A 27,235-nucleotide genomic window follows, 5' to 3' on the forward strand; every position below is an offset into this window, starting at 1 on the left:
CAGACACTGAAAGGAAATCAAGTCATTATTAAAGTCTTTTAAGTAACTGAGTGATACTTCTAATTTAAAATAATCTACTTAGGTATTTATTTACCAGTATGTCCCTTTTTATATAAATATGCCATCCTCAATAAACACCACACTTGAGCTGTTTCAGTAAAGAGCTTGCCACAAACCTCCTTCAGACAATGACTTCTATTTGTGCTATTGCTGCTTGTCTTCCAAACTGCACAGTGCCTGGAACATAACAGCATTCTACAAAGAATTGATGAATGCATTAGAGCACTTCAGATGAAACTGCAGCTCTGGCTTAATTAACTAAACGAACTATCACCCTGTATTTCACCCTGTGAAACCCTGTCTCTATTAAAAATACTATCACCCTGTATAATCAAGTGTCATTAAAAACAACTACATGACATTCCCATAACTGCATTTCCCTAAAAACACAGAAGCTCATCCTCAGGACAAAGATACATCACATCTGAAACAGAACTGCAGACTCTGAATTTGATTCAATAGGAAAAGCAGATCTCAGTAATTTACTCACAAGAGGTCAGAAGACAAGAGGTCATATGTATTAAGACATTAAGGCAAATATTTCACTATTTTCATTAATATAAAAAATCTTATAATGAGAAAACTCACACTGCTTAAAAATCTTGTTGATATTTAATAAAATGATGAATTCGTTAGGGTCAAGTCACAGCTTTTTCAAAAAGGAAAAGCCAATGTAGTAGGCAGAAAAGATGTGACCTTTAACACAGCGAGCTTAAAAAACAGTCAAAAATAGGCCGGGTGTGCTGGCTCACTCACGCCTGTAATCCCAGCACTTTGGGAGGCCGAGGAGGGCGGATCACGGGTTTAGGAGATTGATACCATCCTGGCCAACATGGTGAAACCTTGTCTCTATTAAAAATACAAAAATTAGCTGGGGTTGGTGGCATGTGCCTGTAATCCCAGCTACTCGGGAAGCTGAGGTAGGAATAATCGCTTAAAACAGGGAGTCAGAGGCTGTAGTGAGCTGAGATTGCGCCACTGCACTCCAGCCTGGCGACAGAGCAAGACTCTGTCTCAAAAATAAAAATAAAAAGTTACAAATAAAGGGAAAAGGTTTTTAATACAACCTGAACAATTAACACAATGTTTCACATCTTACATGTGAATCAAAAAACTGGTCATCCAGCTGACAAGTAAAATATGTACAAAATACACTGAGAATAAATGGCAGCCATTAAAGAAATAATATAAAAGGAAATACCATGAGATGTCTGGTAAATCTGAGGTCCAAGAAAGAATAAATGTCTTCACAAAACCTGCTTATCCAGAATAGACCTAGAAACCAAGTGAACATAGGAGTTTTGAGCTATTTTAAAATGGCATAAAATTACAGTTACTTCTAACAAACATGGTACCTAAAACCAAAGTGACTCACATAAAGCAGCCAATTCTTAAAAGGATAAATTTATTCTTCCCTTTTTACACAAATGAATGTAAACACAAGTAAAGGCAACAATCAAAGCTAAATACTAAATCAAATTGGAAAAAGAAACACTGGGATACAATATTAAATTTAATATTTAAAAAATTTTAAAAATAACTTCAAAAAATGTTAAATTTTAATACAATATTAAAAACAGATTTAGCAAAGGCAACAATACCAAAACAAAAACAATAAAAACAAACACAACTCTAAAGTAGAAAAAATGAAGTAAAAGGCAAAAAAAAAGCAATTAAAGTAGAAAACAGTTTATCAGGAAAACTGGAAGTCTGAAGCTGCCTTTAAGACCATGTTAAAATAAACAGAAAACAGGCTGGGTGCAGTGGCTCACACCTGTAATCCCAGCACTTCCAGCAGCTAAGGCAGGTAGACTACTTGAGCCCAGGAGTTCAAGAGCAGCCTGGGCAACACAGTGAGACTTCGTCCCTACAAAAAATACAAAAATTAGCTGGATGTGGTGACGCACACCTGTAGTCCCAGTTACTTGGGAGGCTGAGATGGCAGGATTGTTTGAGCCCAGGAGGTCAAGGCTGCAGTAAGCCATGATTGCACAACTGCACCCCAGCCTGGGTGACAGAGGGAGACCCTGTCTTAAAAAAAAAAAAAAAGAAAACAAAACAAAAAAATAACACTTTAAAGATTAATATGATACCCAAAAGGCAGAAAGAATAAAAATATGAGGAAAAACATTTTTCTAAAATTACAAATAAAAGTGCCCAATATAACAATCTCTTTAAGGAAAGAGCCATTAACTATATTTCTGTCCTTTATAAGCACCTGGCACAGTGCTCAATAAATATTTTAAATTAAATTAATGTATATATTTTGGATGTGTATCACTGAGAGACTAAGGAGGTAAATTTTTGGCTTAATTACGAATGGAAATAATTAAAGAAACTTGAAAGAAATTTTGAGGAGACATGTAACTGAGATGGGAATCCAAACAGCCCTTATTATTCATTTAAGATTTAATTTACAGCAGCTGACTAAGGTAAAATGAAAAGAACACTAGTCAATCAAGATCCATTCCAAGTTACTACCTATGAATGCTTGGGCAAGTCATTTCACTGTTCTGACTTTCAACTATAAATGGAAATTGATTTAGGTTGATGATTTTACAATTACAAGCACATTAACAGATTACTCCAAGTAATCAAAACAACAGAATTTTAGATTCTAAAAAACTGTAAAATACAAATCTGATAACAAAATGAATACGTATTTCTACAACTGAGCTAACATTACTACCAGATAGTGCTCTACAAGCACTTATCTGATACCCAAACTTCCCCAACTATTGGTTATAATAATAATGATAGCAAATTCTGAGTGCTTACAATGCTTAATCTCCACAATAAGCCTACGATATAGGTATATTATCCCCATTTTACAATGAGGTAGAGAAGTTAAATTTGTTCGAAGTTCATAACTAATAGCCAAATCAAGATCTGAACCCTTGTGGTCTGATTCCAGAGCCTACACATCAGTTTGCCTGAAATTAAAAACTGCCAGATGGCCGAGAGCTGTGGCTCACACTTGTAATCCCAGCACTTTGGGAGGCCTAGGCGGGCGGGTCACCTGAGGTAAGGAATTCAAGACCAGCCTGGCCAACATGGTGTAACCCTGTCTCTACTAAAAATACAAAAATAAGCTGGGTGTGGTGAGGCACACTTGTAATCCCAGCTACTTGAGAGGCTGAGGCACCAGAATTGCTTGAACCTAGGAGACAGACGTTGCAGTGAGCCAAGATTGCTCCACTGCACTCCAGTCTGGGTGACAGACTCTGCCTTAAAATAAAAAAAAATAAAAATAAAAATAAAAACTTGCCAGATGACAGGTAAAATAAATAATCTAGAATTTACAATTAAGGAAGAAAAAATTGACAGCTGCCTCTCTCAAAAAGGGAAATTAAATACTTAAGTATCTTACTCCAGAATATCTGGATTGCATTTCCTCTGATCATTAAATGAAACTGCACTAACAAAACTGACCTTGCTCCTCCCTCAAACCTGATCTAGTTAACAAACTTACATTTAATCTGCAACAATGCATTAAAACACCACAAACATGGGAAAATACAGTCTCAAAGTCTTAAAATTTGTGTTTATGACCAGGTGCGGTGGTGGCTCACACCTGTAATCCCAGCACTTTGGGAGGCCAAGGTGGGTGAATCATCTGAGGTCAGGAGTTCAAGACCAGCCTGGCCAACATGGTGAAACCCCATCTCTACTAAAAATGCAAAAACTAGCCGGGCGTAGTGGTGCATGCCTGTAGTCCCAGCTACTCAGGAGACTGAGGCAGAAGAATCACTGGAACTGCACAGCTGGGCAACAAAAGCAAAACTCTGTCTCAAAAAAGATAATAATAATAAAGCAAGAAAATAAAATTAAAAGGAACACTACTCAGCAATATAAAGGAACAAACAATACATGCAACAACTTGGGTGAATCCAAGGTAATTATGCTGAGCAGAAAAAAAAAAAAAAAAAAAAAAAAAAAAGCCAATCTTGGCGGGGCACAGTAGCTCACACTTGTAATCTCGGCACTTTGGGAGGCTGATGCAGGTGGATAATTTGAGGTCAGGAGTTCAAGACCAGCCTGGACAAGATGATGAAACCCGTCTCTACTAACAATAAAAAAAAAAAATTAGGTCGGGCGCGGTGGCTCATGCCAGTAATCCCACCACTGTGGAAGGCTGAGGCAGGTGGATCATGAGGTCAAGAGATCGAGACCATCCTGGCTAACACAGTGAAACCCCATCTCTACTAAAAATACAAAAAAAAAAAAAAAAAATTAGCCAGGCGTGGTGGCGGGCGCCTGTAGTCCCAGCTACTCGGGAGACTGAGGCAGGAGAATGGCGTGAACCCGGGAAGCGGAGCTTGCAATGAGCTGAGATTGTGCCACTATACTCCAGCCTGGGCGACAGAGCAAGACTCTGTCTCAAAAAAAAAAATTAGCCAGGTGTGGGGGTGGGCACCTGTAAGCTCAGCTAATCAGGAGACTGAGGCACGAGAATTGCTTAAACTTGGGAGGAAGAGGTTGCAGTGAACTGAGATTGCACCACTGCACTCCAGACTGGGTGACAAAACGAAAACTCCATCCCAAAAAAGAAAAAAAACAAAAATAGCCAATCTCAGAAAGTTACACACTATTTAACTCCATTTATATAACATTCTTAAAGAAATAAATTATAGAAATGGAGGATAGGTTATTCAGAAAAAAAGGGGTAGAGGGAGGTAGGTACGGTTACATAGGAGAACAATACTAAGGATCCTTGTGGTGGGCCGGGCGCGGTGGCTCACGCCTGTAATCCCAACACTGGGAGGCCGAGGTGGGCGGATCACGAGGTCAGGAGATCGAGACCATCCTGGCTAACATCGTGAAACCCCGTCTCTACTAAAAATACAAAAAATTAGCCAGGCGTGGTGGCGGGCGCCTATAGTCCCAGCTACTCGGGAGACTGAGGCAGGAGAATGGCGTGAACCCGGGAGAGGAGCTGCAGTAAGCCGAGATCGCAATACTGCACTCAAGCCTGGGAGACAGAGCAAGACTCCATCTCAAGAAAAAAAAAAAAAAAAAAGGATCCTTGTGGTGATAAAATTGTTCTATACCTTAACTGTGGTGGTGGGTACAGGTACATTTATGTGATCATAATGTACAGAACTAAATCTAGACAAACATTGAGTACAAATAAAACTGGGAAGCCTGAATAAAATGAGAAGATTGTATCAGTGTCAATATTCTGGTCTTGGCCAGGTGTGTTGGCTCACGTCTGTAATTCCAGCACTTTGGGAGACTGAGGCAGAAGGATCACGTAAAGCCAGGATTTTCAGAACAGCCTGGGCTACATAGTGTGACCCAAACTCTACAAAAATAAAAAAACTAGCTGGGCATGGTGGTGCATCCCTGTAGTCCTAACTATTCAGGAGATTGAGGTACAAGGATCGTCTGAGCCTAGGAGTTTGAAATTACAGCAAGCTATGCTCATACTACTCTCCAACCTGGGCAACAAAGGAGACCCTATCTCTTAAAATAAACACACACACACACTAGTCAGGACACTGTACTACAATTTTACAAGATGTTACCACTGAAGGAAACTGCGTACTATGGTTTGAATAAGATTTGTCCCTGCCAAAACTCATGTTGAAACCTTATTTCCAGTGAAGCAAGGTTGTGACGTGGAGCCTTTAAGAGGTAGGGCCTTGAACAGGAGGTATCTGGATCATGAGGGCCCCGACTCTGTGGGTGGCTTGGTGTTAGTATTGTGGTAGTGAGAGCGTTATCTCTGGCAAGAATGGATTAGTTCTCTGAGGAATAGATTAGTTCCTGAGAGAGTGGGTTGTTAAAATTTTAGCCACAACACCCTTTGAGTTCTGCTTTTTCACACGTGTCCACCTCCCTTTTGATTTTGCTCCATGTTGTGATGCCACCATGCTTCTTGAACTTCCCAGCCTGCAGAGCAATTAACTAAAAAACTCTTTAGGCCAGGTGCAGTAGCTCACACCTGTAATCCCAGCACTTTGGGAGGCTGAGGCAGGTGAATCACGAGGTCAGGAGATCGAGTCCATTCTGGCTAACACAGTGAAATCCCGTCTTTACTAAAAATACAAAAAAATTAGCCAGGTGTGGTGGCAGGCGCCTGTAGTCCCAACTACTCGGGAGGCTGAGGCAAAAGGATGGCATGAACCCAGGAGGTGGAGCTTGCAATCAGCCGAAATCGCATCACTGCACTCCAGCCTGGGCGACAGAGCGAGACTCCGTCTTAAAATAAAAAACAAAAAACAAGCAAAAATACAAAAAACCTTTTATTAATTACCTAGTCTCAGGTATTGTTACATCAACACTAAATGGACTAAGATACTGGGTAAAGATACATAGAATTTCTCTATTATTTCTTACAACCATATGCAAATCTATAATTACCACAAAATTAAAAGTTTAATTTTTTAAAATGACATTAAAATTGTGGCCTTCAAACTCTTTTTGAGCATTGGTAGCAATTTTCCTATACATGAAATATTAACACAGAAATCTAGGCATCCTTTTTGATTGTAACATGAAAAAATAGTTTTAATCTCCTATGCTTTAACCAGTCATTGTTAGTGTCCACTTGAAGTGCTATACCAAGAAAGTCAAATATAAAGGAAGAATGCCACAGAGATGTCTGCCAATGGGTACAGTAGGCATTTGTACTTCATATTTGCTATATCTGTGGTTTAAAAAAATAGCAGGGAATGTCCATGCCTGTACACCCTCTCACCTACAGATTCCTGAAGAATTGTTTGAAAATCAGTAGCTAAACGAAAATACTGACTTAAAATTTGATATGAAAAACTTGTTTCACCGGTATATTCCACTTGTCCAAAGGACATATTGAGTAGAATATTTTTTACTCTTTCAAAAAATAGTGTCAAAGCTTACTGTAATTAAAAATCAAATAACAACAAAATCCTAGGCTGGACATAGTGGCTCACACCTGTTATCCCACATTTTGGGAGGCCAAGGCAGGAGGACTGCTTGAGGCCAGGAGTTTGAGGCCAGCCTGGGCAAAAAAACCAAGACTCTGTCTCTACAAAAATTTTTTTAAAAAATTAGCCAGGTGTAGTGGTATGTGCCTGTAATCCCAGCTAATCAGGAGGCTGAGGTGACAGCATCACTTGAGCCCAGGAGTCTGAGGTTACAGTGAACCATGATAGCACCACCATACTCCAGCCTGGGGAACAGACCAAGATCCTGTCTCTAAAAAAAATAAATAAGTAAAACAAAATAATTTTTTTAAAAAAATCCTGCAAACACTTTTTTTTTTTTTGAGATGGAGTCTCGCTCTGTCATCCAGGCTGGAGTACAGTGGTGCGATCTTTAGCCACTGCAACCTCCGCCTCCCAGGTTCGAGCGATTTTCCTGCCTCAGCTTCCCAAGTAGCTGGGACTACAGGCGTGCGCCACCACACCCAGCTAATTTTTGTATTTTTAGTAGAGACGGGGTTTCACCATGTTGGCCAGGCTGGTCTCGAACTCCTGACCTCAGGTGATCCACCTGCCTCGACCTCCCAAAGTGCTGGGATTACAGGCTTGAGCCACCGCGCTCAGCCCCATTTATCTTTTATTTACTTAACCTATATAGACCATTAGGCTTGATCACTATTACTTTTTATCCTTTTTTTTTTTTTGAGACAGAGTCTTGCTGCGTCGCCCAGGCTGGAGTACGGAGTGCAATGGTGTGATTACGGCTCACTGTAACCTCTGTCTCCTGGGGTCAAGAGATTATCCTGCCTCAGCCTCCTAAGAAGCTGGGACTACAGGCGCGCCACCACGCCCAGATAATTTTTGTATTTTTAGTAGAGACAGGGTTTTATCATGTTGGCCAGGCTGGTCTCAAGCTCCTAACCTCCAGTGATCCACCCACCTCAGCCTCCCAAAGTGCAGGGATTACAGGCATGAGCCACCATGCCTGGCCTTTTTTTTTTTTTTTTTTTTTTTTGAGATAGTTTCACTCTGTCACCCAGGCTGGAGTGCTGTAAGACAATCTCAGCTCACTGCAACCTCTGCCTCCCATGTTCAAGCAATTCTCCTGCCTCAGCCTCCCAATTAGGTGGGATTACAGGTGCCCACCACCATGCCCAGCTAATTTTTGTATTTTTAGTAGAGATGGCATTTCATCATATTGGCCAGGCTAGTTTCGAACTCCTGACCTCAAGTGATCCACCCACCTTGGCCTGCCAAAGTGATGGGATTACAGGCATAAGCCACCATGCCCCACCTTTTTCAGCCATTAAATAACCAAAACAAGAGCATGTTTTTTATTAAAACAATGTTGGCAATTATTTTATTCTGTCATTCTTTCTCCACGCCCCCACCACCCACCCCCAACCCCCAAGACGGAGTTTCGCTCTCATTGCCAAGGCTGGAGTGCAATGGCGCCATCTTTGCTCACTGCAACCCCTCCACCTCCCGGGATCAAGTGATTGTCCTGCCTCAGCCTCCCAAGTACCTTCATCACAGGCACCTGCCACCATGCCTGGCTAGTTTTTTATATTTTTAGTAGAGACAGGGTTTCACCATGTTGGCCAGGCTGTTTCCGATCTCCTGACCTCAAGTGACCCACCCACCTTGGCCTCCCAAGCTGTTAGGATTACAGGAGTGAGCCACTGCACCCGGCCTATTCTGTCATTCTTTAATCTCAAGTAAAACAGTGTCCTCACTCTCCTTCTATCTCCTTCTAAGCATGCTTTCTATCACTATTTTGAATCCATTTCTTTCATACTAGAAAACCTGAGAATTTTCTTCTTTCCCTCTCTAAAAACAACATGCATCAAATCTAATTAACAGAATTTAAACAAATCTTTCTGATGGTACTGTCCACATTTTATTATCTCAGAGCTGGGCAATGAATACTTCTCTAAGTAGTTTCTTTCCATATACTAACTTGGCTTTTAAATCACTGGTTCCCAAACATAGATCCACAACTGTCACTTTTCATACACCTGGGGATAGGAGTAGAAAATGATAGGTTCCTAGGCCTTACCCTAGAGATTCTCATGTAGTAGGTCTGAGATGTGGCCTGAATGCCTTACCAAAAAACTAAAAGGGCATTCACACCAGTGCTCTATTTTAGAACTGTTGGTTACAACACTGGACAGAATATTATACTTCAAAAGCCACTAGTTTCCTCCTGACTTTGACCTATTCAAAAAAGTGTAGGTCACAGTAATTTCAGTCAAATTCCTAATCTTGACATTTTATCAGGTTACCTTGTTCCATACTAATAATCCAATCTACAACTCCTTTGATTATGCAAGTCTTTTTTGCTATTGTTGGCATAACCTTGCTCAATCCTCTTCAAATTCACTAATTTTCTTTTCCTTTTCTTTCCCATCCAATAAAAATCATATTAGACCTTCAAGAACCAATGCTTCCTTGAAGCCTTCCCAATTTTAGATAGCTTTAAAATATCTAGTAGATCAACCTCCTAAGGGCTGTTTCCTCAGCCGTAAATAACAATTTGACTAGTCTTTATCTCAAAAGACTGCTCCAGCTATAAAACTTGTTCTACACTAATGTCTTCCCTTTTTAACCTCCTAAAGAATGCACTATTTACATTAACTATTGGTTTATATTTTGACACACATTATTTTAGAACAGCTGTTAAATGTATACTTCCACAATTAGATCATCTATTTGACTTCATAGCAAGAACTGAGGTATTTCTACATTACCTCAAAGCCTGTAACTCAGTGGCTAAGATACCCACCTAAATTATTATTGATTAAACCACAATTTCCTTTTTTCTAACATATTCAATCTCTCCTCCTTCCTTTAAATGAACATGAAAAAACAAAACCCGCCACTGACGAATGTTACTAACATAGTTGCCCCCAGGCTCAGTCCTCTCCATTATTAGTCTCCCATCAATCCTGGATTCAATCTTTCATTTGTTTGATTTACTATTCCCACCCAGCTATTGGATGTACATTTATAAAATCTGCCATCACTTCAAAAATCAAGCCTTCAAAGTGAAACTTTCTTTTCCACACATCTTCTTTCATTCTATTTTTTATCACTATCGTCATTCTCTTCTTAATCCTTCTTTCCTTCCAGTCTCCTATTATATCCAGCCACGCAATCTCTTGTGCCTCCTCAGTGTTTAAGACTCATTCTTCCTCAGCCTCCATGGCCCCTACCATCATCTTCATCATCTGAATAATCCAACAATCAACAATCCTTTTGATTTGTCACTATCAACTTCTAAGTAATTTGTCTCTAAAGAATGGAATTCTTAGTATTGTTTAAGTATTTCCCACCTCCCTCAGAGTACAAGTATTCTATTATTTTAAAACCAAATCAAATTCATTCATTCAACATATTTATTGAACATATACTATGTTCTAGATACTGCTCTAGGTGCTTGGGAATGGGCAGTGAACAAAATTATATTGCTCTTCCAACACCTGAAATGACCTATGGCAATCCAATATAATCAAGGGTACCTTTGAGTAGTTGTTTGTTTGTTTTTTGTTTTTATCCTGGAGTGCAGTGGCACGATCTCAGCTCACTACAACCTCTGCCTCCCAGGTTCAAGCGATTCCCCCACCTCAGCCTCCCAAGTAGCTGAGATTACAGGCGTGCGTCACCACAATTGGCAAATTTTTGTATTTTAGTAGAGACGGGGTTTCCCTATGTTGGCCAGGCTAGTCTTGAACTCCTGACCTCAAGTGATCCACCTACCTCGGCCTCCCAAAGTGCTGGGCTCATAGACATGAGCCACTGTGCCCAGCCTTAGAGTAGTCTTCTTAAGTAGCTGCCTTTGATTAATGATTTATTTATTCTCATTACCTTGTCAAGAATTAGTCCTTTATAAAAGGATCAACAAAAATTTTCAAATGACTTTAATTCAAATTATTGAACAGCCACTCTTTAGCTATGTGACCCTAGGAAATGTCTCAGTCTCAGGCCGTGCGCGGTGGCTCACACTTGTAATCCCAGCACTTTGGGAGGCTGAGGTGGGGGGATTGCTTGAGCTCAAGAGTTAAAAAGAGACCACCCTGAACAACATGGTGAAACCCCGTCTCTACAAAAAAACAAAAAATGAAAATTAGCCAGGTGCGGTGCTGCAGGTGAAGCTGAGCACCTGAGGTAAGCTCAGGAAGCTGAGGTGGGAGAATTGCTTGGGCCTGTTGGAGGTGTTGGCCCTGTTGGGCCTGTTGCTTGGAGGTGGAGGTTGCAGTGAGCTGAAATCATGCCAGGACCCCAGCCTGGGTAAGTGAGACCATCCCTCAAAATAAAAAAGCAAGAAAGAGGAAAAAGAAAACAGAAATGTCTCAGTCTCGACTGGGCTGATGGCTCATGCCTATAATTCTAGCACTTTGGGAGGCCGAGGCAGGCGGTTCACTAGAGCCCAGGAGTTCAAGACCAGCATGACGCATGTGGAAAACCCAGTCTTTAAAGAAATTCAAAAACCAGTCGGGCGTGGTGGCCCATGCCTGTGGTCCTACCTACTCAGGAGCCTGAGGTGAGAGGATGGCTTGAACACAGGAGGCGGAGTTTGCAGTGAGCCAAGATCATACCACTGCACTCCAGTCTGGGCGACAGAGCCAGACTCTGTCTCAAAAAAAAAAAAAAAAAAAGTCTCAGTCCCTCTAGCCCACTCAGGAAAAAATGAGCAAAATATCTGCCTTGTTGTGCAGAGTAAGATATGTAGATACAGTGTAGGTATTTATTTATTAATGTTAGTTGTCTCTTAGAATACACAAAAAATATATTATTCAATCCAATGATAATAATCAATTCCAATCAGAATACTGTTGGCCACTAAGCAAATGGTGAAAGAACAGCAACTCTATCACTGTATTTGAATAGTTATCTTAATATTTCAGATGTATTTAAAATATTTACTATAAAAATCCTAAGACTAAAGTAAGAGTAGGATTAATTCCTAAGTACTTAATAAACCCATAAAATCAGTAAGGGACCAAAATTAATTATAAATATATATATGTAAATACTTTCAAGTTTAAATAGTTTTACGTCTACAGCATTTTCCTGTCTTTTTTTTTTTTTTTTTTGAGACGGAGTCTCGCTCTGTCACCCAGGCTGGAGTGCAGTGGCCAGATCTCGGCTCACTGCAAGCTCCGCCTCCCGGGTTCACGCCATTCTCCTGCCTCAGCCTCCCGAGTAGCTGGGACTACAGGTGCCCGCCACCTCGGCCGGCTAGTTTTTTGTATTTTTTAGTAGAGACGGGGTTTCACCGTGTTAGCCAGGATGGTCTCGATCTCCTGACCTCATGATCCACCCGTCTCGGCCTCCCAAAGTGCTGGGATTACAGGCTTGAGCCACCGCGCCCGGCTTTCCTGTCTTTTAATTCCAAGACTTACAATATCCCAAGATCAGCTTCCTCCTCTTCATACGGTAAATAGAAAAACAAAAACCTGGAAATGGGAAGACTAGTATAATACAACTAGAGAGCTGAAGCTTAAGGAAAGAAAATGTCTATGCACTTTACACACAAAAAATGAATTATGGAATTAACAGATCCACATATCCAGTAAGAAAAATACTATGCAAACACACATTAGCTTTTAGAGTAGCCTGTCTTGAACTTCAAAAAAAAGCACACAATCTCTGAAAAAATTCAGAATACAGGCAAAAATAAAATGTCAAGAATGAGGTTGGTGGATACAATGAGTCCTATAAGGGACCAGTACATTTGCTATGAGACAGACTACACTCACTTTCACCTTCCAGCTTTACTGTTAAGGCTGAGGTGAGAGGACTGCTTGATCCCAGGAGTGAAAGACCAGCATGGGCTGTTTAATGAGACCCTATCTCTACAAAAAAAAATTTTGTTTTAAATTAGCCAGACATAGTGGCATGGTGCCTGTAGTCCCAGTTACTTGGGAGGCTGAGGTAGGAGGATCGCTTGAGCCTGGGAGATCAAGGCTGTAGTGAGCCATGACCGTGCCACTGCACTCCAGTCTGGTCGACAGAGCGAGACCCTGTATCAAAAAAAAACAAAAAAAAAAAAAAAAAAAAAAAAAACGGGGGGGAGCCTTTCTGCAAAGGGATTATATATAAATGAAAAATAACCCACATATAGTGAGCTCATCAGCCACTCATAAAAACCATTTAAGCATGAGGAAATTGCTATGTGTAGCTGGGGATTGAACTAGAATTGCTTTTCCCAAAATCCTTAATAAACTATTTACTTCAGGAGGTAAGAGGTATCAATTTTAAACTTCTGTAAGTGAAATTTTAAGCTATGCCAACATAATCTTCTTTGACCTATAACTTGCACTATCACTCAAGATCAATTTAAATGATAAATACCAGTTTCTCACAATTATTCTCAAAGCAATTACACAATAAAACGGCATTTGTCTTTTGGTACAACCATATCACATCCATGAGATTTGCCAGTTTTAACATACAATTCAAAGATCAAACGGTTGACAGATTAATGTATAGCTAACGATTAATACTAATATGCAGCAACTAGGTTACTGTACACCAATTACAGGCTTACATTTGAAAAAACTACACAATCTGACTCCAGCGATATTAACCAACACAATCATCACTTATTTCCGTTAGGAAGCAGTATGTGCAAGATGAACAAAACAAAATTGATAGCTACTATGATGCTTTTACATAGGAAGGCACTCAACTATCTGCCACTAAATTAATCTAGTTTACAGTATTATCAGAGTGCAAAAGTTCCCTAAAAAAGAATTTAAATCTCACAAGACAACAAAGGTCTTTGGATCTTGGTATGTTCCAGAACCACTTGAAATCTGTTATTTCATCTAGCAGAGTCCTATAAATCCCACTGGATAAACCAGAGTCAGATCCTGAAGTCCCATTTTTAGATTTCCAAGACACTAAATGATCAAAAGAGTTACAGTATGTAACTGGATCCATCCCCTTTTGAATTAAAGAAATCTAAATTTACATATACACAAGAGACTAGATGTTTGTGAGTTCATCAAGGTTAATATGGAGAATTACAAAAAATATACCTTAAATACTGTACTTTTAATTTAAAATGTCCTTATCAATTTTTTAGTTTCAAGCCAAAATGTATTCTTTGAGTATAGTTCCCCAGACTAGAATTCTAGTTTCTTGTTCCTACATAAACCAGATCAATAATGCATTGTCTACAGTTTTTTGTTCAACATATTTCAAAATAAGTTACCTAGATTTTTCTGGGGCAATCTGAAAGCAGACTTCCTTCTAGATTTCTATTTTTTCCCTATAATCTTTTAGTCATCGTGCCCACACCTAACCTGACTACAATGTTCTTCAGCAATTAATTTGCCTTTATCAAGTTTTCCAAAGCATTTAACTTAGTTTGTTTTTACACAGTTCTCTTTTCACATTCATTTATCATTGGTTTATGTAACATTTAATAGAATAATACAAACACATTACAAGTACAATGGAATTAGCCAATTGGGGAACAAACCTATGACTTCCATGAGCATTCAACTCAAATGGTGGAAGCAACAGAAAGCAGTTTACATTCATTCAATTTACATGGACATTAGTATTTTTAAAAGAAGAATTATTAATCCTGCACACTGGTTAAATGAAGATTAGGGAAACATCTATAGTACCTACATAAAACATTTTAGAAAAAAAAAACTATAAATAGTGATCACTTTAGCATATGATAGACCTTATACACAGAAGTCAGAGATTTACTTTTTTCCAGAAACAACTATCACAGAAAAGGCTAGAGAGCTTACTAAGAATTTTACCCCAATTAACTTATTGAATTCCCAAAATCACTCTAGAAAATAGGTTCTATTATTATCTCCATTTTGCAGACCAAGAAACAAAAGCACAAAGAGGTAAAAAACATTGCCCAAGGTAGTACAACCTGATTTGAGAGCAATCAAACCAAAGTGGTATGGTTCTGGAGTCTCTACTCTATACAATACAGCTTCTAAAGAAATACTGTTTTGAGTTCTTTTAACAAACATATGTTACTTTTACATCTTAAGAATTGGAGGTAAATAAGCCATGTTCCATATGTCATTCCCCAGTGCAAATTTTTCAGTAGCACTCCTCTTAAGTATATATGCTTTTATTCTGGCATTCAAGGCTCAACCACAACTTGATCCCAATTTGTACTGCTGTGATTTCAATTAAGCTCCTTATCCAAATAGCCTATAGGTTCTGGAAACCAATGAATCATCTTGAACTGGAATACACAAAAGCAGCAGACAGAGAGTCTGTCACATGACACTGTACAAAGACCAGTATTTGCTTACTTCAGATACTCTGAAAATAGTGGCCTGCCTTTTAAAGAGAAATGTCCAGCATGATTTCTTGGAAAAGTATAAAGCACCAAGAATCAGGACCTAAATTTTAAACCTTGATTAACCACTATCTAACTTTATGACCTTGGGAAAATCATTTAAACTCTCTGGAGCTCAGTCTGCTTATAAAATAAAAGCGGAGAACTGGAATACAAAAATGAGCTGCAGCCAGTACTAAAACCCAAATTCAAGGACCCACTCTAAATATTTGATTATACTGGTCTGGAAATGGGCCCCAAGAATGTTCATTTTAATATAACTGATACATGAGGTCTTTGGGTCACAGTGAGAAAAAAATAACAAAGCGATCTCTTAAGTCAATTCTAAATGTAGATTCTTAACTTCAGTCAATTAAGGTGCTCCTTTACAAGTTCAGGATGGGAGTTCTGGCCTGAAAGAAAATCCTTTCGTCCACCATGGGGCTTGTTTTTGTACCTTTCGCCACACCTTTTGTTTAAACACTGAAATAAGACTTAGTAGTACCACAAACTGAACTTCCATTAATCTGTTAAGACATATTTGCACACAGTCAATTCAAATTATTTTTTAAAGCACCTACCAAATGGTAAGTATCCACTGTATTTCATTAATTTCCACCGTTGTGAAATATGAAAATTTTAAGTTTTAGAGAATATGCACTCTGTAAGTCTCAAAATTTTCTTCTCCTGCTGTCTGAAAATTTCCAAAGAAATTAAATCATCCAAATTCACTACCAACATTTTGCTATCACTGAAAGAAAATACATAAAACTGATGAGTATTATTATAATGTAATAAAAGACTAAGTGTTTTCCTGTTTCTTTCCCTTTTCTTGTTCTTAACCTTAGTATATATTTCTTTAATTACAAAGTTCTAGAAACCATATACCGCTTTGCCCTAGAGTTACAGATGTTTCATGCTCTGCTGTATTACCATCTGTGTATATACCATCTCACCAATCCCCTTTTAAAAAGCATTAATGTGAAATGTATGTGAAAAAGAACCTATCTTAATGTTTTCCAAAAAATATTATTTTACTTTTTAAAAATTGCTTAACGGGGCCAGGCACGGTGGCTCACCCCTGTAATCCCAGCACTTTGGGAGGCCAAGGTGGGCGGATCACGAGGTCAGGAGATCCAGACCATCCTGGCTTACACAGTGAAATTCCGTCTCTACTAAAAATACAAAAAAATCAGCCAGGCCTGGTGGTGGGCGCCTGTGGTCCCAGCTACTAGAGAGGCTGAGGCAGGAGAATGGCGTGAACCCGGGAGGCGGAGCTTGCAGTGGGCGGAGATCGCACCACTGCGCTCCAGCCTGGGCGACAGGGTGAGACTCCGTCTCAAAAAAAAAAAAAAAAAAAAAAATTGCTTAACGATCTTTTTTTCTTTTTCTTTTTGAGATGGAGTCTCACTCTTCTCACTGAGGATGGAGTGCAATGGTGCAATCTCAGCTCACTGCAACCTCTTCCTCCCAGGTTCAAACAATTGTCCTGCCCCAGACTCCCAAGTAGCTGGGATTACAGGCACCCGCCACCAAGCCCAGCTAATTTTTTGTATTTTTAGTAGAGATGGGGTAATGGATTTTTTTAATGGAGAAAGGGAGTATCAAAATTGAAAGATGTTTTCGGCCCTTCGAAATTAAGCTGCTGGCATTAGCAAATCATAAACCTAAACAATACAACTGTAACTCATGACTCATTTAGCAATAGTTTTAAAGACTAAATAAGGAACTAGAAGCACATCTTTTTTGTGTGTGTTCTGGATTTCAAATTAGATCAGCATCCAGGAAACTATTTAAATCCCATTTGGGTGGAAAACTGTACAGGAATATTATCCATATAATACTGTCTAACTTATCTATACTTTTCTTCCTTAAAATTTATTTTATTTGTGATTTTAAAAGCAGCCCATATGCCTTACAGAAAAACTGGAAGAGAAAAAACAAGAAAACGAAACTCCCACAATCCCAACTATCCAGAAAGAAATCAGTTAAAAACCCTGGTGTATATGTATATATCCAAGTAAAGAAAAGAAGAAAATTTTTTTAATTAAGCAAAAGAAAAGAAAAACTTTCATGTATTTACAACCAACAGAGTAAAAACTTTATTCAGGCAAGAATCATCAATAGATGCTAAATCTTGAAGAGGAAAGTTTAATGAGGAAGGGGATATTTATACAATCTCAAAGTATCTCCCCACAAATTAATTAGTAATGTCAAAAAAACCCAGCAACTATACAATACACTACTCAACACCTTAACCAAGCTATCAAAATGAACATAATAGTAAAGGGCAAACAAACATCATATGCCTCCAGACGATAGAAAAACACATATTACTAAGCCAGTGTTCCAGCCAAAAATGCATAATCTGAATGAAGAAACCTTAAGACAAAGCCAAACTGAGGGGCAATATATAAATAATAAGCCTTCCAATGTCATAAAAGACAAAGATGGAGAAACTGTTCCAGATCAAAAGAGACTTAAGGGACAACAAAACTAAATGCAATCTGTGATCTTGGACTGGCTAATGGTACTGAAAAAAATGCTAATGAAGGACATAACAGGGACAATTGATAAAACTAGAATATAGACTATTTAGTATTATTACATCAATGTTAAATTTCTTGAATTTGACAACTACTCTGGTTACTTAGGAAAACATGCATGTTCTTAGGAAATGCATACTTCAGTAATAAGGGCTGTAAAGGGGCCAGTACTACTGGCAATGAAACCCACTCTCAAATGGTTCAAGAAAAATAACAGGTGTATATATAAACAGAATAATAAAGCAAACAGCAAAAGATCACAAGTCAGGTGATCTTGGTACAGGGTGTAAGAGAGTTATTTGTACTATTCAAGTAAATTTTCTGTAAATTTAAAACTATTTTTAAGTAAAAACCAAAAATACCTTGGTTTTTTAAGCATTCCTCATCATATGTGTGTGGCAATGTTTTAATTAAAAACTGAATCATCAGTTTGATGTATCAATTATTTAGTTTTGGAAGCCCTCCCAAATACCTTTGAACATCCCTGGAAAAAAGGTGATTGTTTTCAGGAGAATTAAAGCTGTCTCTCTCTTGCTTTACATCTGAGAAACGCCACTCTACACACCATAAACACCCACCCCACCACCATCTCTCTAACTAGTCTCAGATAATTAGAAGGGATCAAGATGGTGAATAGTGGCTCTTTGACACCTTGCCAATTCCTGTGAGGCCCATCTGTACTTTCTTCAAATAAATTATGTGAGATTTCCCTATAGCCTTATAACAAATCCTTTATTTAAGCTAGCTAGAGCTGATTTCTGTTCCTTGCATCCAAAAAACTCTAAGACAGCAGGCTAGAAGGTGAAATAAACTACGGGTTCTCTCAAAGCAGGGACAGTCTTATCTCTCTCTGTATCTGTGGTGCCAGGAAAATAATAGCTACTCAAATTCATCTTTTGTCTGTGCTTCAAAAATATTGTTACAGTGAAGGCTTAATGATGTAAGATGTAATAAGACTGTGTCAAGGCAACCAATTAAGCAGCTTCATTGAAAGAGAAGAAGTAGAGACTTATTTTCTGGGTAAGAGTTACTATGTATCAGACCAACCTCAGACCCCTATTTATGGCTACTGGACCACAGTCCTAACCATTCCAATTAGTCACATCATGAATCTTCCCATCTCAGCCACTTCATTAAAGAGGAAATGGGGTTTTCAAATTCCTGAACGCTGTCTTTCTTTAAATGTTATATAAAGCAAGATGATAAGAGGAACTCAAGATTATCTCTCTGTAAACTCAAAAATAGAAACAATTACATATATTAGTCTGTGAAATAAGAAAACAAAAATATTAGAAAAGTGTATCTTTCTCATACACATTCTCCTTACATGTGGAACCTCTGAAAGACCCAAATTATGTTTTCCTCACAGTATTCGAAGTGGTAATGGTTAATTATTTTCACCATATTCCTCACTTTTTACTAAAACCCACTGACACTAGGCTTCATCTTAGGCCAAACAGTAAAGAGAACAGGAAAACATATTTAATCTTTAAGTTTAAACTTATTCAACTAAAATAAGTTTAAAATAATTTGTAAGTGTAAATTTTTAAGACTTTAAATGGAAATTATTTTAAATACCCTATGAAAACAAAAGTCAAGATAAATGAAAAAATTCAAACATTTTTGGTCTCAGATAAAACATGAGACAACATAATTACACAAACTCTATTTATTTTTTTAGAGATGCAGTTTCACTCTTGTCGCCCAGGCTGTGCACTGGCACAATCTCGGCTCACTGTAACCTCCGCCTCCCACGTCCAAGCGATTCTCCTGCCTCAGCCTCCCAAGTAACTGGGATTACAGGCACCCGCCACCAAGCCCAGCTAATTTTTGTAGCAGAGATAGGGTTTCCCTATGTTGGCCAGGCTGGTCTTGAACTCCTGAGCTCAGGTGATCCACCTGCCTCAGCCTCCCAAAGTGCTGGGATTACAAGCGTGAGCCACCATGCCCGGCCAGGTGAACTTTAAAGTTGTAAGTACTGCAAACCAAAACTAACTCAATCCATTATCGTATGCTAGACAGGCATGACCTTAAATGCTGCAACCAAGTTGGCTATTACACCGGTGTGATTACTCAAAATCATCTTTCTCAATACTAAAATTCAGGACCAAGAATTTTTTGTTTTTAATTTACTTTTTTTTGAAAGAGAGTCTCACCCTATCGCCCAGACTGAAGCACAGTGGCAAAATCTTGGCTCACTGCAACCTCTGCCTCCTGAGTTCAAGCAATTCTCCTGCCTTGCCCTCCTGAGTAGGTAAGATTACAGGCACCTGCCACCACGCCCGGCTAATTTTTGTAATTTTTAGTAGAGATGGGGTTTCACCATGTTGGCCAGGCTGGTCTCAAACTCCTGACCTCAAATGATCCACCTGCCTCGGCCTCCCAAAGTAGTGAAATTACAGGTATGAGCCACTGTGTCCAGCCTATTTTTAATAATTAATATCTGATACGTCCTAGTCTTCTGAAGGACAGTTTCTTCCTTTGGATTAACTCTAAGCAACCTAAGAGTTGCTAAGAAATTACCTCTCTGTCCAAGTGTTGTAAAAATAAAGCTACATAGATCATTGCTTATCACGTTGACCTGCATGCAGATCCTTTCTAAACCCAGATTTCATGTTTCAAAGTTTTGAAATACAAAATATTTTAATTAAAAATGAACAAGTAGTTTACACATTAATTTACATTACAGGTTAATTATTTACTCATTAAAAGCTATAATGTCTGTTTTAATGCAACACATCAAAAAAGAATTCCTTGTTGACCTGTTGCATTGAAAATGTCCAACATCCCAAAAAGCTTAAATAGTTTTGGTAAATAACCAAATAAGATTTCCAATAAAACTGTAAAATTCACCTAACAATAAAAAAAGTTTTTCTGTCCAAAAATAAAATCCAATTATGAGCTGTTCATTAGGGAAAAAAAGAATTGACTTCATATCAAGTGAAAACATGTTATCTAGTGAAATATAAGACCAACTGCTTTTCCTGACTCTGACTTAAGTAAAAGGCATCCTAGTTACCAATGGTTAATAAAAACTTCTTTTATCCTTAAAGATTTGAATTAAGATCTAATTAACTTAGTCTGGGTCACCTTCATTTGATTTTTAATGTAGCACTTAGCATGGAAGTTCACAATAACAAAAAGCAATTTGCATCATAATATGGTTAATTCCTATCTCTTGCAACTGCTATTAAAAATCTTGTAATTGCTATTAAACAATGAGTATTTTATATAAAGTAAAATACTCATTTTATATTATACAAAGTAAAATACTCATATTTATTTTATATAAAGTAAAATACACCTTTTTTATATAAAGTAAAATGTTTAATAGCAATTGCAAGATTTTTAGTTAAATACCAGCCACTTCTAATTTAGTGTAGAAAACAACAAATATTATTCCTCCATATTAAGTAAATTTGTAGGTAATACAAAAAATTATCCTGTCAATGTCAAGAAAAAAATAAGGCTCCCCCCAACTTTTGCACATTACAAAACAGGTAGCAAATACGAGCCACTTCAATTTTAAACCCAGCCTAAAAGCCAGTAACATTCATAGAGTAATATTTCAAATAGTATTCCTGTTAATTTGCCAGTCAACACAAAAAGCAATTTTACCATAAAGTAAAAATAATTATATTTTCAATATTAAAAAGTCTCATAAATTATCATGAAATTGGGGGAAAAAAGTCTCACAGAATACAAGTATTTAACATTTATTCTAACACATAACTGGGAACAGTTCCTGATCACCCTACGTATTTGAGATGTAAATGTGTTTGCTTCAACAAAAGATTCACATCCAAGAAATAATTAAGCACCTACCATCTGCTAAAAATAAATCCTTTGGAGATAAAAGTTTTTATACATTATTAAAATATTTTTTAAATAGTAAACATAAAATAGCATCTGTTGAGAAAACTGCATACTAGTATTTCCCAACCAGTTTTGATAGCTCTTCAAAGTTCTGTTGGTTTTATACATTTTAAGCACAGTATGGTTGTACACATTTAAGTCCTAGTAGTAGCTTCCAGAAATGCAGAGTTGTTAGGGTTTACATAAAACACACCTTTAAAAATTAAACCACAGGTTTCTTTAGGAGATTGATTAGTGAAAATGAGTACATTATTCTTGGAAATTAAGAAGCCAATTTAAGAAATTATTATTTCCCTAAGACCACTAAGGTATATACTAAGGGGAAATTTTTCTCCTATTAATTAGCTTTTCTCTTTACTTCCTCAATAGATTCAAGAAGTCCTAAAGTTTACTGGGGGCATATATGGCAAAGATTTCTCGCTGGAAGCTGTGAGGAAGTCAGACAAGCCAAAACTGTAGGGCAGTTATTAGTCCTACAGAGTTGATGGGAAATGGAGACCTGTCAAGGCTCTACACTTAAACTGGGATCAGAGAGATCCTTTTATTTACACTGACAACGAAAGGATATATGATCAAAATGTAGGCTCTAAAAATAAAACTTACTCTCCAATTACATTATAGTTTTCTACAAATCCACTTAAACAGATAAACAACTAATCCTTCAAACTCAGCTATCCTAGAACAAAGACTATTTGACTAGCTTCCCCCAAGGGACCAAATTCTTTCAAAACTCTCTGGGAACAAAAATTATGCCTAACCTTTTAATAAATTTGCCTAGACAATCCTAACTTAAAACATACATAGTAAATTAACAAAAAACAAACAATTATAGCGTTGTTATTTATAAAGTAACCATTCAAAATAAGGTACAATATTTAAAAAAAAAAAAAAAAAAAAAAGCCAGTTTCATTTTACAGGAACTAAAACATCAAAAATAAAAATAAAAATAAAAACACCCACCACCACCACCAAAAAGAAACAAACAAAACCTAAAGCAATAAAGCAAGCCAATACGAAGAAAGCTAGTAAACTGAAGACAGCTTTTCCTATAATTTCTAACTTGGTATTTTTCATTTGAAGCCAAATAAGTTCAACTGCTTTGTCTGTCTAGACCTGACCAAGGTCTCTACGAAGAAAAACATTGGGCACACTGTTCCCTCCTACGGCCACACAAATCAAATTTATAAAAATACACTGACTTTGTATACTGAATAGTAAGTTTAAAGTACCAAGCTTCTGAACCACAGACCTTAATCATGCACAATCTTCACACAGCAGTGAAGAATCTGGACTGATATACTTGCTCATATCAAAATACAAATGAGTACTGACCTCAAATTCCTATACAAACTCGCCCACTACCCACCAACATTTCACTTTATAATAAAATATTTCAAATATTCTAAGTAAGGTTGTGTGCTCAGTCTTCCATGATGAAGCTCACTGGTATGTAGAAAATCCCTAAGCCAGTTACTTCTCTAATTATTTCGTAGGCTAGAACCTTATCATCAACCTAGTTGATACAGTCACCATATGAAGTAAATGCTGCTCTAAAATATTTACAATGGAATAAAAGAATCATGAAACAGTGTATACTCTCCAACCTTTTTAAGTACTACTAGATTGAAAGGCACTCATCTTTCCGTTGCTTCACAATCAGAATGGTCATTAAATGTCATTAATGGCCCACTCATATCTCACTGCTTAGTTCCACCCAAAAAGATAGAACTCCCACTACGAAAGTGAATTCTAATCTTTCACACTTTAAAAAATACAGTTAAATAACACTTGACACCATTTAATTTTCAGTCTCAGTCTGTAAGATTCTGAAAAGAGCATAAAATGGATTCAAGACCCTATTATGGTAATGTTTTTATTTATGGTCTATTAAAACAGACTAAATTCCACAATCCTATAATAGGTAAATGGGCATATTTGAAGAGGAAAAAAAATCAAGAATCGGAGCCTTAAACTTACATAATGATGATAGTATGCTGTAAGACGATTGTTAAAAGGCAGCACGGAGCTTCACTTTACCAAATACACAATCAACTTTGAAAATTCTTAAGGAAAGCTTAAATACATGGGAAAAATGGATGGCAAAATATAATGGCATCTCTACACCCAATGAAGTAACAGGTTTAGGCTTGTTTGTACAGCTCCCTAAAATTTAAGCTGAAACAGCATACAAAAACCAAAATCCACAAAATGGGTCAAGAAGTGGTTGGGAAATGTCTTACTCTAGATTGAAACATTTAATCATACAAAATAGATTGTACTTATACACTTATTAAACATTTTAATCTACTTTGGCATACTGAATAAAACATGGCTGGATTAAACCAAACAAAAACTATTATTGGTACCAAAATAATTTTTTTTAATGTTGAAGCGCACCTATCATCACCACTGAAATTTGCAAGCCTGTTTTTTTTTTTTTTTTTTCAGAAGTGGAGACATTTTATTTGCCTTTCAGGAAAAACGAATCAAATTAATCAACTAAAACACAGCATTGTAATTTGCAGTAAAAAATCAACACATTTTTGTAACTGGCTCGGGGAAGGAAAAAAAAGCCCTGTCTTTTCATGTAAACATAATAAGCCTGTAATATGCTGCAGACAAACGCACTGCATGGGGTGTGGAGGACCCGAGCTGATTAGATTACCACAACATCAGCCTGGGGCCGCCATTTTTAGAATCTGTAAAGGACAAAAGAGGGAAATTTCAGTTTTTACTCCCCATCTCAGAAACTGAAGGAAAAAACAGACTATTTTCCAAATAGGTATTCGTGTCTCCAGCCTAGAGTTGAATGCACCTCACTTAATTCTTCCCAAGGTCTCCAGAACTCCAAACACCTTACCTTATTCACATCTCTAAAAAGGGAACAAAATAGGCAAAACGAGGTTTACTCTAGAACTAACTCTAGCGATTTCTCTTTGACTTTAAATTGTATCATTCTTAAGACAGAGCCCAGCAAGGACGGATCTATACGGAACTAAGGCCAGTAGAAGAGAGCACTCTGGATTGTTTTTTCTCACCCCCACCTCGTTTAGCACAGTGAACCGTTTGTTTCTCATCTGTGTCTGCTGCCACAGAGTCTGTGCCAATCCCTTGGTCAAAATAAGCTTTTCTGAAATGAGCCATATTGTAGATCCTAAGGCTCCGGCACAGTAAAGCACGGCGGTAATGCAAAACGAGTAGGGGAGGAGACTCAGAAGGCTGGGTACTGGGGTGACCACCTCAGGGGCGGGTTCACCCTCTCCAGTAGAGGATGAGGAGCTAGCTGTCTCGCTTTCCCACAAAGAGAGATGCCCAGGGCGTTCTTCTTACCCCCTTCGTATTCATGTGCACATTATACCAGAGACTGTCCATCAAGAAATGGAAGAAGAAAATGGGGCCTATATGGCTTTTCAGCACCTGAACAAGACACGGTTGAGAAAAGGGAGCGCTGGCAGCTCCTGGGACCACTTCGACACAAACCCTACTAACAGTCACAAGCCTCCCTCTTCACTCAAGCGGCCTTAACCCGCTGCCAATGAGGAGTGCGCCCCCTCCCTAACTCCCACTCTCAAGGGGGTTTAACTGCCAGTTTCCCCTTCCCCAACCCTAAAACCCGCCATAATGCTCCATTTCTAGAGTCAGGGAAAAGAAAGGATACATTGGATTTAAGCAAGCAACGTCTTGCGCCGGCAAAGACACCTGAGAGTCAACGTCTACTCCCCCAGCTTAAGGATAAAGATGAGAGACCTCCCTCCCCCTTCAAACACAAGTCCCCCAACCCTGCAAGCCCCAGGAACTCCCACGGAGACGACAGGCACTGACCTGTGATGTTCACACACGAGACACCCGAACTCCGTTATGTGCTAGACCCCCAAGGAGTCTCTCCGCACCTCCGCAAACAGGCGACCCCCCGACAGCAGCCACTGCGGACACAGGACCCGGCTCCACACACCCCCTCCCCAAACAGCAGCGCGCAGCCTCTTCACCAGGAACCGAGTAGGGGAGGGGGCACCCAGGCAGTCAACAGGAACGCAGAGGCGACGGCGAGGCTGCTCGGAGTGTCTATGCCCACTCTGTTGCCGCTCCCGAACTCCGGCACGGTCTCCGACTCGGCCCCCTGCGCCCGCTCAGTGTCACTGCCTCTCGCTCTGGGAAAATGGCGGCGACGGCGGCGGCGGCCGCGGCGGCGGCCGCGGCGGCGGCGGCGGCAAGTGCACGGGGCCCGCCCGTCCCGCTCCGCAGGGGCAGAGGGGGAGGGGATGAAGCTGCCCGGCGCCATTTTGCTTGTGGGCTGCAACCCGCCGTTGCCTCTCAGCGGAGGCTCGAAGATAGCAAACTGGAGGCGGTGAGGGGGACGGAGTCTCTGTATTTCTGACAACAGATGCATTCAACAATCCACCGAAGGTTTGAGGAAGTGTCGATGTTCGGTGGGACTGGTTCTTTCCCCCTTTCCCCCAGTGGCCCTCAAATCTGGATATAGGTGAGCTTGGCATGCCAGTATTGGGTGCACAGACAAGGACAGCAGGGCCTGGGAACGAACTCCCTCCCGTCACCCTTCGAAAGCGATACACTTTCTCCTCCTCCCAAACAACCCCAGTGCCGTCTCCCCGTCCCTCTCCCCCTCCTCCCCCAGCCCAGTCTGGCCTCCGGCGCTGGGTGAACCCGGTTGGGGTGTCACTCGACGCCCACTAGGGGCTGAGGAGGCTCCAGTGCGCAGGCTCCGGGCACCGGATAAAAGCGGAGCTGGCGAGTCCCGCGCTGTCTCGATGGAGGAGCAAGAAACGGAAGAGGTCGGGGGGAGAAGCAGCAGGAAAAATGCAGCCACCGTCAACGCCGCCTCCCTGCCACCGTGTTTCGGGGTAAAAAGCTGCCGTTGCCGTCGGTGCAGTTGCCGTCGCTGCCTCCTATACTTCTCTTGGCCTCGGGGAAGGATTTCCCCACCGGTGGGACAATGTGCGGGGAGGGGAGTGGGAATTCCTTTATGTGGCGGTGATTAAACGAGGGAGGGACAGAGAGACAGTGATCTCGAAGAAAAAAGGGGAGACCAAAGAATAAAAGGGTTTCCCCACTAAAATGACATGGCGATTCCGGCTCTTGTTTTCGGGGTCTTTCCCCGAAATGGTTTGCGTCTTCTCCTTGCCCCGCAGCGACCCGGAGCGCGGGGGGGAGCGGAGTGGGGAGAGGCAGAGGTGGTCTCGGCAGCCAATCGGCGCCTGATATGTCCTGTCGGGCGCGTCGTGGTTGGCTGGCGATGACCTCATCCTGCAGCAGCGGGTGGGGCCAAAGCTGTAGGGGGAGGCTGTTGCAAAGGTAGAGAGGGAGAAGTGACGATGGCGATCGTTGTTGCCGCGGCCGATGTGGAACCCAAGCAGTGGCGAAGGGAATCGCAAGGCTCTTCCCTGACCATTTTCTCCTGTCCCTGCGCGAGGTGAGGGCCCCGGCTCGGCCTCTGCGAAACTTTGGGGCGCTGGCGCGGAGGAGGAGACAGGATTTCTCCCGTGACTTTTGTAACTGCG

At 39.7% G+C, this 27,235-nt stretch overlaps 2 protein-coding genes across 7 annotated transcripts in view; one reads left to right on the forward strand and one right to left on the reverse strand.

The window, feature by feature from the left end:
• Window positions 1-25,639, reverse strand: part of KMT2E (lysine methyltransferase 2E (inactive)) — a 100,048-nt gene extending 74,409 nt beyond the window's left edge. For 2 of the 6 annotated variants that reach the window (XM_050782666.1, XM_050782671.1), the window contains exons 1-2: window positions 25,542-25,639; window positions 1,262-1,335 (exon numbers count right to left, since the gene is read on the reverse strand). The gene's annotated coding sequence lies outside the window, so the exon portion shown is untranslated. Of the gene's footprint in view, window positions 1-94; window positions 256-1,261; window positions 1,336-25,541 lie in introns of those variants that run through there. The other 4 variants (XM_050782670.1, XM_050782667.1, XM_050782668.1 and 1 more) reach the window with 3 other exon arrangements.
• Window positions 25,547-26,885, forward strand: LOC126949850 (uncharacterized). The gene has a single exon (XM_050782728.1). It carries the CDS (start codon window positions 25,547-25,549, stop codon window positions 26,066-26,068), a length of 522 nt encoding a protein of 173 aa, XP_050638685.1. The 3' UTR covers window positions 26,069-26,885.
• Window positions 26,886-27,235: the final 350 nt, after the last annotated feature.

Source organism: Macaca thibetana, chromosome 3 (genome assembly GCF_024542745.1).
Source record: "Macaca thibetana thibetana isolate TM-01 chromosome 3, ASM2454274v1, whole genome shotgun sequence".
Lineage (NCBI taxonomy): Eukaryota > Metazoa > Chordata > Mammalia > Primates > Cercopithecidae > Macaca > Macaca thibetana.

Bases quoted from the DNA above. Each gene is read 5' to 3' on its own strand.
- LOC126949850 (XM_050782728.1), top strand. From the start codon at position 25,547: ATGTTCACACACGAGACACCCGAACTCCGTTATGTGCTAGACCCCCAA.